We start from the raw sequence: 9,199 nt of genomic DNA on the forward strand, positions 1-9,199 counted from the left end.
GTGTGGTGCCACTTCCCTGTGGTGTGCAGTGCAGCCGGAGCTGGAGCTGCGCCCCAGGCAGGCTGGGGCTACGTGCCGCCTGGGTGCAGGGACCCCAGTGCACCTGCAGGCAGGGGAGTGTTGATGGGTGCATGTGACTGGGGTGGCTCCAGCCCTCCCACCTTGCTCTGTGCCCTTGTCCCTAAAGCCACCAGTGAGCAGAGCAAAGGCAAAGCCAAGTGTTTTATTGTTTCAGGTCAAGGGGGCAGAGCCTACGACGTGTGGCTGGGCAGGGACAATGTCAGGAATGTCTTGGAGGAGGGGATGACAAGAAATGATGCTTGGGATGTCTGGCTTGGCAAAGATGAGGCCAGGGACTTTGGCTCAGCAGGACCCAAGCAGGGGGGCTGATGGCTGGAACAAGCAAATCACATTTGTGGCAGCAGGGACCATGCGAGGGACACCCAGGAGGAGCGGCTGTGTGCCGGGGCTCAGAGGAAGAGCTGCTTGTGGCAGGCCTGGCAGTACATCTTGCTGCCGCGCTCGCGGACGGTGCCCTTGTGCAGTGGGCACAGGCAATAGGTGCAGGTGAAGTGCTCGGGGTGGTACTTGCACCCCACGGCTGTGATGCAGCGGGTGGTGACAGGGCGGCCGCAGCCATGGCAGATGCTGCCCTGGCGCTGGTGGAAGTGCTGCTCGCAGTAGGGCCGACCCTCCAGCTCGAAGAAGGAGCCGCTGCTGAAGCCGCTCAGGCAGTCCTGTGGGAACGGGATGGGGGCAGCTGGCATGGCTGTGGGGACACGCGTGCCCTGGTGGCCTCCCCCGGCCCTCTCCACACTCACCGTGCACACGAAGCACTTGGGGTGCCAGACCCCGCTCAGGGCTGACAGGTAACTGCCTGTCACTGGGCTCTCGCAACCCTGGCACTTGGGGGCAAACAGGGCCAGGAAGTCCTGGTGGCAGTATGGCCTCCCATCCCGCACCTGGAAACCTGCCAGGGGTACAGGGGGTCACGGCCATGGGGGTGCTCAGGGTAGGAGGCAAGGGAAAGGCTGGGGAGGAGGTCGGATGGGGCCGGGGTTACCCAGAGCGGGGCAGAATCCCCCAGCCTGTCTCCTGGGATGTACCGTCATTGCCAAACACCTTCCCGCAGTTGGTGCAGAAGTGCTCGGGGTGCCAGGTCTGGTCCAGCGCCGTGAGGACCTTCTGCAGGAGGAGGCAGGGTGAGGCAGGGGGCTGGGCGCTTGGGGGAGGGGGGCTGGAGGAGTCTCACCTCGTGGATGGGGCCAGCACAGTAGGCGCAGCAGGGCGCGAAGGCCTGGTGATAGTCATCCTCGCAATAGGGCTGCCCATCCCGCTCGAAGAAGGGCCGGGAACTGAGTTCCTGTCCGCAGAGGACACAAGTGAAGTGCTCGGGGTGCCAGGTCCTGCCCAGCGCTGTCAGCACCTGTGGGGAGGTGGGAGGCACTGAAAGTAGCTCCAGGGACCCCATGAGCTGTGGGGAGATGGATGGAGATGCAGCAGGGATGGTGGCACAGGATGACTGGAGGCAATGGATGGATGGAAGCACAGAGTAGACAGAGGCAATGGATGGATGGAAGCACAGAGTAGACAGAGGCAATGGATGGATGGAGGCGCAAGATGGACGGAGGTAATGGATAGATAGAGGCAATGGATAGCTGGAGGCACAAAGTGGTGGAGGCGACGGATGGAGGCAATGGATGGAGGCAATGGATGGATGGAGGCACAGGGTGGGTGGAGGCAATGGATGGAGAAGGCACAGGATGAATGGAGGCGATGGATGGAGGTGGAGGGTGGATGAAGGTGATGGATGGATGGAGGCAATGGATGGAGAAGGCAAGGGATGCATGGAGGTGCTGGATGGAGGTGGAAGGTGAATGGAGGTCAGGGTCTCACCTTGCCAGCGATGGGCTTGTGACAGGTGGTGCAGACACTGGTGGGGGTGGCCGTGATGCCCAGCTCCTGCAGGTCCTGGGTGAGGCTGCGCAGCATGCTGTCCAGAGAGGGCTTGGGCTTGGTCTCCTCTGGCTCCTGGGCTCCCTGCCCCTCTGCTGCAAACTGCTAGGCAGGAGGATGGCGAGAGCTGCTTAAAGGTCAGTAACCAGCCCCTTTACCCCAGGGCTGGGACTCATCTTGCTCTGCATGTGGCCCAGGTCAGCCAGGAGCTTGTCCAGCTGCTGAGCGGCTGCCGTGGGTGGGAACAGCGGCTGCGGGACTGGAACAGGGCTTCTGGGCACAGAGTGAGTGATGCTGCAGCTTCCACCCCACAGATGGAGGCGGCAGGGGCTGAGAACCGTGCTCAGGGGATCTCTCTGGGGACATGCGGCAGGGAGGAGGAGGCTGCTGGAAGCCCAGCCCTTGCCCCAGCAGTGCTGCAGGAGTGCGGGATGCATCCCCCGCCCCAGCTCGTGGAAGGAATTGTTTTGGGGGCACACGCAGGTGCCCCTGTGGGAGGCATCCAAGTGATGGAAAGGGAAACCGCAGAGGCTTTGCCTTTCCAAGGCCTGTTTTACCTGTACACCGTGTCCACAGCCTCGGCGGGAGGCTGAGCCCGAGGCGACTGCACCTGGAAGGACAAACCCTTGGAGCCTGCAGGATGCTCCCGGCAGCACCACCCGTGTCACGAGCTGAGCGGGGCCTCAGCCACCAGCCCCAGCTCGAAGCGTTACCTCCAGGTGTGCCGGTGCCTGCCGCCCATGGGCCTCGCGAGAGCTTTGCTCCAGCTCCTCCAGCAGCGTATCTGCATGGGGAGAGCGGGGTCAGCACCGGCTGCTGCTGCCCCCTGCATGCTCTGATACCTCAGAGCAAAAGCAGCATCGCAGCAGCTTCTGCCAGCGCTGGGGCTCGAGGGGCTGTGGGGACCCTGAGCACCCTTAACCGGGCCCCCCTTTCCAATGGGAGCCGTTGGCAGCAGGGTCTCGCTTCCCCACGCCCCCCGCGCACCATCTCTGTCTTACAACGAAACATCCCCAGCCCTTAGCTTCACCCCCGCACAAGCCCCACATGGGAGAGCCCAACCTCAGCGCTTCCTGCGTGCCGCAGCGCTGCTTCCCGTGGGGAGGGCGAAGCACTTGCTCTGTCTGCTTTTACCTCGCTGCTGTCCCTCAGCATCCCACTGCCCTCACACAAGGACACGGGGGTGATGCCCCCACTGTGGGGCTGCTTCCCTGCCCGCATCTCCCCAGGGATGGTTCCCAGCACCCCAGACACTGTGCTGCGCCCTGGTGCTGCCCCGCTGCGGTGCAGCCAGGCTCGCGGTGCTGCCACAGCCAATTTCCCGCCTTCAAGTGCTCTCCATTGCTGGCCAAGCACTTGCTTGGTCGCTTGGGCCCTGTCTATCCGCTGGGAAGGGGGGCAGAGTGGGAAGGGCAGCTCCGTTGCTGCCCCTTTGGCAGTATCCCCACTTCACCCTGAGGCAGCGGAAGGACAAATCTGCCTCCAAGCTGCCGAAAGCACAGCCCCTCACCACGTGCTGCTCTGGCTCCGGTGGGACCTGGCTTACCCAAATCCTCCATCCTGTCCCAGTGGGGGGTCAGTGCCAGGAGCTGGCTCCAGGGCTGCGTGGGGCTTCAGTTTCACTCACCGTCTCCCCACCTGCTGGGCTGGAGTTTGCCGTCAGGGTTCTTCTGCTGTGGGTTGCGTGCTCTGCACCACGTGTGACCACGGCAGAGGCTGGGGCAGGGGGAGCTGAGGGCACTGGAAAGAGGAAACCAGGCAGCAGGCTGTCCAGGGGGCTCCTGACCCATACAAGCACCCAAGCGTCTTGGACTTCTCAGCTGGAAGCCAGAGTGTGTGTTCCACAGAGCCGGGCCCTTCCTAGAAGCCTCCAGCCACGCGTGATTAGGGACATCCCTGCACCAGGTAAAAATGCCTTTGTGAGGGTGTGATGGAGGCAGACACGGGACCTGCAGTGCCAGTGTCTCCAACACAGCCTTGTCTTTTGGGAGGATTTGTTTGGAGCTTCATCTTGGATTCAGCATGAGATGCTGTTAAGGTCCTTCCCAACCCAACACATTGCATGGCTCTGCAGTTTCCTGGTCATTGCAGATCTCTGTGTGTCACCTGGATCCAGCGAGGCCTCGGCTCCCTGCAGCGCTGTGGGCAGAGGGGCACTGCGAGAGCAGCTCCTATGCTCCCTGCGTTCATGCTTTGGGCCATGCATGTTCCCTGGTGGCACCACACTGTGGGCACAGCCCTGCCCAGCGCTGCGGGCACCAGGACACGCTGCTCAGCACGTCCCCACAGCCAGAAGCAGCTGGAGCCACCATCTTTGCTGGCGCATTGAGGCATTCACCCACCACTGGGACTCCTCTCTCCTCCCAGGCCAGAGGCTGCAGGCGCGGGGCTCTGCCAAGGAGCAAAGGGACACGGCACTGCACCAGCTACTAAGAAGGAGAAGAATGACTGCTACAGCTGAACCCAGAACACCCACGCAGCCGTTCCAGGCAATGAACCCATGAGCACCTCCCATATGAGGCCAAGCTGAGAACACTGGGGCTGTCCAGCCTGGAGGGGAGAAGCTTCGTGGAGATCTCAGAGCAGCTTCCAGTGTCTGAAGGGGGCCACAAGGATGCTGGAGAGGGACTCTTCATCAGGGACTGGAGCGACAGGACAAGGGGTGGTGGCTTCAAAGTGAAACAGGGGAAGTTCAGGTTAGATCTAAGGCAGAAGCTCTTCCCTGTGAAGGTGCTGAGGCGCTGGCACAGGGTGCCCAGAGAAGCTGTGGCTGCCCCATCCCTGGCAGTGTTCAAGGGCAGGTTGGACACAGGGGCTTGCAGCAAGCTGCTCCAGTGGAAGGGGTCCCTGCCCGTGGCAGGGGCTAGAGCTGGAGGAGCTTTAAGGTCCCTTCCAGCCCAAACCAGGATGGGATTCTGAATGTGTGTCTTGAGGCAGGAGTAACGCCGGTACATCTCTGCTGGTTTTGAACAGAATGCAGGTTCAGATGCAGTCTGCCTGCCTCCAAGATGCAGGCAGAGGTCCCCACAGGTCTGTTGATATTCAGGACCATTTGAGAAGGCAGCCTCACAGGTCCTGTCCCATTGTCCCTGGTGCCCCCAGCAACGCCCAGCAACGCCCAGCAACGCTGAGGATGAGCCAATGATATTTAGGGTTTGCGTTTTCAGCTCACCACTAACCTGTGTGCATGGCTAAGGAATGAACACGTGCTGCACAGGCCAAGCTGGCATGGCTATAGGATGAACACGTGCTGCACAGGTCAAGTTGCCATGGGCTTGGCTGCCCCTTCTCACACTCTGCTGACCCCCCTTTCCCCATCAGGGTGTAACAAGGTTGAATTAAGCCCCTTTGTACAGAGTTGGACACCGAGGTTCACTCCGTTACTGACACTCCATGAATGGTGACAGCTCTTTTGTGATCTGCTTGCAGGGGGGACACCCAGCAGGGACTGCCTCAGGAAGACCACACGGGATGCTGAGCTGAGCCCCACAATGTGTTTCAAGACAAGCCCCAGAGACCTACCCCAAAGCCACGCTGAGGCACTGCTCAGGTCACTCCTTATGGCTGCTGCTGGGACAGGGTCACTGCGTCAGGCACTCCCCTTTCTGCAAACAGCAGAACCTCCCTGTGGAAAGCTTTAGGCTGGTTTTAGACTTGTCAGTGATTTCCGATCCCCGCCGGTGATGGGTGAGCCCCAGGTGGGCCCTGGTGGAAACAACCGTCTGGAACCATAACTTCGTATTCTAAGATTTCCCATTGTAAGGCACAAGCCGCTGAGCCTGCTCAGGGCTGTGCTTCTGTGCACTGCTTTAGCTGGTGCACTTCAACAAGCGACTGCTTGCCTTGCCTACAAAGGTGAAATCAACCACGGCAGAGACTTAACAGCAACTGCCCCAGCAAGACTAGTTTGAAACAAAATTGATTTTATTTCAGAATAAACGCAAAAGCCATTTCATAGCAGAAAGTATGGCTGAACTGTAGCAGAAGTTAGCTGGGAAAGTGATGCGAGTCTGTCTTCCAGCTAGACAAGTCCTCAGGGAGAGAAAGAATGTTTTCCGCCACTTCCAATAGAAGCAGCAGATGTTACTTAAATTTGTGCTGAGATTTTCTTCTTGAGAAGAGAGAGGAACGGTTCAATTGAAAGAAAACGGAGAGATTGACACTGGACTGACACAAAGAGCCAGCCCAAGAGTCTGTGGGCTGAACAGGAGCCTCAAACCACTCAGGTAACCAACTCAGGAGGTGCACACACGGCCTTTGAGACCCGCTGCTGCTGCAGAAGCACACTGCAGCTCCTGCCGGAGGCTGGGCCAGGAAGGGACAGAAGGAATGGATCCCTGTGTCAGTGTCTCAGACTTTTCTGTTTCTGTGGCTTTCCTGTTCAGATGTGCTCCCACTGCCCCCAGCCCTGCATCGCTGCCAAGAGAAATTGGACTGTCTGTGGTCCTGCACAGTGAGGAGTTTATCGGAGCACTCTTGGGAGCTGAGGAGCGGTGATTTGGACATGCTTTTGTTTTCTAGTAAGGCATCAACAATACAGCTGAGGACTCGAGACTCAAAAGCAGGAGGAAATGAAAGGCAGAGCGAGTCACCGCAGCATGGGTATCAGTTTACAAAACAGGATTTACCAGCTTTCAGGCTCTTTGAATTCCCCTGTTTTTGCTGTCTGTGGAGAGGGGATGAAGACACCTCGTTGTGCTGCACTGGTGGGGCACCTTCCCAAAAGGGCACTGCACAACTTTGGAACAAGCAGTGGAGGTGGGAGCAGGCTGAGGCTGTGCTTCCCCCTCCTGGCCCTGCTGTGGGGAGCTGAGGGGCACTACTCCCACCTCGAGAAGCCCAGCAGGGCCTTTGGTGGCTCTTTGCCACTGTCACCCCTGCGTCAATGACTGCTCGCACCTCAGGCTTTGCCAGGTTCCTCTCCTTGAGGACAACGGCCTGAGGCCTGGCACTATCCAGCCAAACAGGCTTTACCAGCACAGGAACTTCCCTCTGGAGTTCCACTTACCCTCGGACCATACAGCCCTGACAGTCCACGGCACGCAGGGCTGCGGCCGCTCACCAGTGAGCCCTCTGGCCGGAAGAACGCAGGCGCTGCAGTGCTGGGTTCTGGGGTGCAGGGCCACTTCCTCCCTCGCCACTGCTGCGTCTGCTGGAGGCTGTGTGCAGGCTGAGACAGGACAGAACGGGTCCTCGGGGAGCAGGTATTTTCTCTTAATGTCCTTTGATGCAGTGGGCGTCCTGTCATGCCTTCTTGAACAGCTCATCCAGGATAGGATGCAAGGGCAAGGAGAGCTCTCCTGTTGCAGGAGAGCTTTTGATCCAGATACCAATCAATGGCACTCCCTACTGACTCCTGGAATGGAATTCCAAGAAATCCAACTAGTTTAGCCAATCTTTTCAAGAAAGAAAAGATGGGGAAAGATGGATTTTCTGATGTGGAAGTTTCACCCTCTTGTTCTGCTCTAAACTGGTAAGTAAGATCAGCCAAATCGTCCTCTCCAGGGGAATCACAGCTCCCAGAGAGCAGCGCCCAGGTGAGTCACGCCCCGCTGTTGGTGAGGGGACACTCGCAGGGTGACAGTGGTTGTTCTGAGACCAGTGGCAGAGGCCTCATTCCACTGGAGGTAACTGCTTCATCTGCTGGCAGGGACAGCCACATCCCAACCATGTCCAGGCTGTGCCAGAGCTCACCAGAGGCTCTGCAGTCCTGGGGGGCTCTCTGGGCCCAAGGCAGCCTCAGCACCCAGGTGGGCTGGTGGACCTGTGCACTGTGCAGTGACCCGATTCCACAGACTTGTTTTCTCAGGCCTGGAACCCCCGTGAGCACTCCACACCCCAGGCACACGGAGCAGCCTCCTCCTCACCTTACCCACAGAAGGTGCAGGAGGTCCACTCCCACCTTCAAGGACCGGTTGTAATGTACGTATAATTGTAATGTCTGCTGTGTCATCCCTCCTATCACTACACATAGTGAGGGGAAAGGTCTTCACCTGGGCCAGGTCTTTTCGACCCATGGATGTGATTTTTAGCGTTACAATGAGGACAGTTCACTTCAGAACACCTTAAATATTCGTTCCTTTGCCAAGGTAGAACCCAGCAGTCACTTTGCCAAGTGTCCAGTAACTCCTCCTTTAGCACAACCAACCCTGTCTGTTCTGTTGCTCCCTCAAACATAACTAAGCTCCAGTTATGCCCTTGAGTTCCTGACTGCTTCAGGAGGGTCACTTCATCCCAAGCCACAGGGCAGGCCCCGTGTGGCTGTGACTCCCGCTGCTGCGCACAGCGCGGCACTGGAGGGGTCAGGAGGACAGGGTCCAGCTTTACAGAAGCAGCTGCTGGGCCCCGGTCAGGGCTGCGCTGCGGCGGGTACCGCGGCTCCAGAGGTGCTGACACCGGGTCCCGGGGCGGGCCCGCTGCCGGGTACCCGCAGGCTCCGCTCCGAACGGGCCGAGCAGCAGCTCCCGGCGCGCCCTGCGGCCGCTTCCGGCCACCAGCGAGAACTACAGCTCCCGGCAGGCACAGCGCATGCGCCGAGGGCCGAACGGAAGTGGGCCGGGCAAGCCCCGAAAGCACCACCCCTTCTGCGCGGCCGCCATTTTGTCACCGACTTTCACCCGCCGCCCGACGGGGCGGTTTTTTTTCTTAAAGGAGAAGCGACAGCACAAAGCCGGCCCGCACAGGGCGCGCCCCAACCGGCACCGGCGGCGGCCCCGTGGCACGGAGCGGCCGCGCCGGGTGGGGGGGCAAGCGGCATCCCCAAACGGGCCTCGCCCGCAGGGCCAGGGCACCCCGGGCAGCCAGAGGGGAGCAGGCAGCGGCGGCGGTAGGGAGCGCGGCGGTGCCGAGGGCCGGACGGCGGCCGACGGCGGCCGGTGGATCGGGATACGGAGCGGCGGCCGCAGGGGCTGCTCTCGGGTGGGCGCCGCGGCCGGGCCGGCGGGGGGGGGGGGGGAGCCGGAGAGCGAGCGCAGCGGCCCAGCAGCGCCTGCGCGGGGTGGTGCGCGCGAGGGGAGCGGCGCGCTGGTTGGCCGGGCCGCAGCGGGAGGGGGGGCGGGCCCCGCCGTAGCCGGGCCGCCCATTGGCTGGGCGTTGTGCGAGCAGCGGAGAAAGGCGGGAGAAGCGCGGGCAGGGGGGAAAGGCGGGGCCGGGGGGCGGGGCCATCCCTCGCCTCCCGCCCGCGGATTGGCGGACGCGAGGTGTGGGTGGGTCGCTTCGCGGCCCCGCGTGAAGGTGGGCGGCG

The 9,199-nt window shown here is 60.8% G+C and overlaps 1 protein-coding gene across 5 annotated transcripts; it reads right to left on the bottom strand.

Annotated features, from left to right (window-relative positions):
- Nucleotides 1-209: 209 nt before the first annotated feature.
- On the bottom strand, nucleotides 210-3,782 carry LPXN (leupaxin). Of its 5 annotated transcripts, XM_061450913.1 has the most exons (9): nucleotides 3,503-3,782; nucleotides 2,670-2,740; nucleotides 2,514-2,599; nucleotides 2,115-2,226; nucleotides 1,897-2,061; nucleotides 1,253-1,426; nucleotides 1,107-1,185; nucleotides 822-970; nucleotides 210-737 (listed from the first exon to the last, which is right to left on the bottom strand). In XM_061450913.1, exons 1-9 carry the CDS (start codon nucleotides 3,513-3,515, stop codon nucleotides 471-473), a joined length of 1,116 nt encoding a protein of 371 aa, XP_061306897.1. In that variant the 5' UTR covers nucleotides 3,516-3,782; the 3' UTR covers nucleotides 210-470. The 5 variants fall into 5 exon arrangements, with proteins under 5 accessions (XP_061306897.1, XP_061306893.1, XP_061306894.1 ...); XM_061450909.1 differs by lacking the exons at nucleotides 2,115-2,226; nucleotides 2,514-2,599; nucleotides 2,670-2,740 and having other exon boundaries at nucleotides 1,064-1,185; nucleotides 1,897-2,058; nucleotides 3,503-3,774; XM_061450910.1 differs by lacking the exons at nucleotides 2,115-2,226; nucleotides 2,514-2,599; nucleotides 2,670-2,740 and having other exon boundaries at nucleotides 1,064-1,185; nucleotides 3,503-3,774.
- Nucleotides 3,783-9,199: the final 5,417 nt, after the last annotated feature.

This window comes from Pezoporus flaviventris, unplaced genomic scaffold (assembly GCF_033815535.1).
Source record: "Pezoporus flaviventris isolate CSIRO_AGI_PZ_B2104156 unplaced genomic scaffold, CSIRO_AGI_Pfla_v1 ptg000012l, whole genome shotgun sequence".
Classification (NCBI taxonomy): domain Eukaryota; kingdom Metazoa; phylum Chordata; class Aves; order Psittaciformes; family Psittacidae; genus Pezoporus; species Pezoporus flaviventris.

Excerpts from the sequence above, each read along its gene's own strand:
- LPXN (XM_061450913.1), bottom strand. Across the intron at positions 2,062-2,114 it reads AGATGAGTCCCAGCCCTGGG|CAGTTTGCAGCAGAGGGGCA; the intron begins GTAAAGGGGCTG and ends CCTCCTGCCTAG. Across the intron at positions 1,427-1,896 it reads ACAAGCCCATCGCTGGCAAG|GTGCTGACAGCGCTGGGCAG; the intron begins GTGAGACCCTGA and ends ACCTCCCCACAG.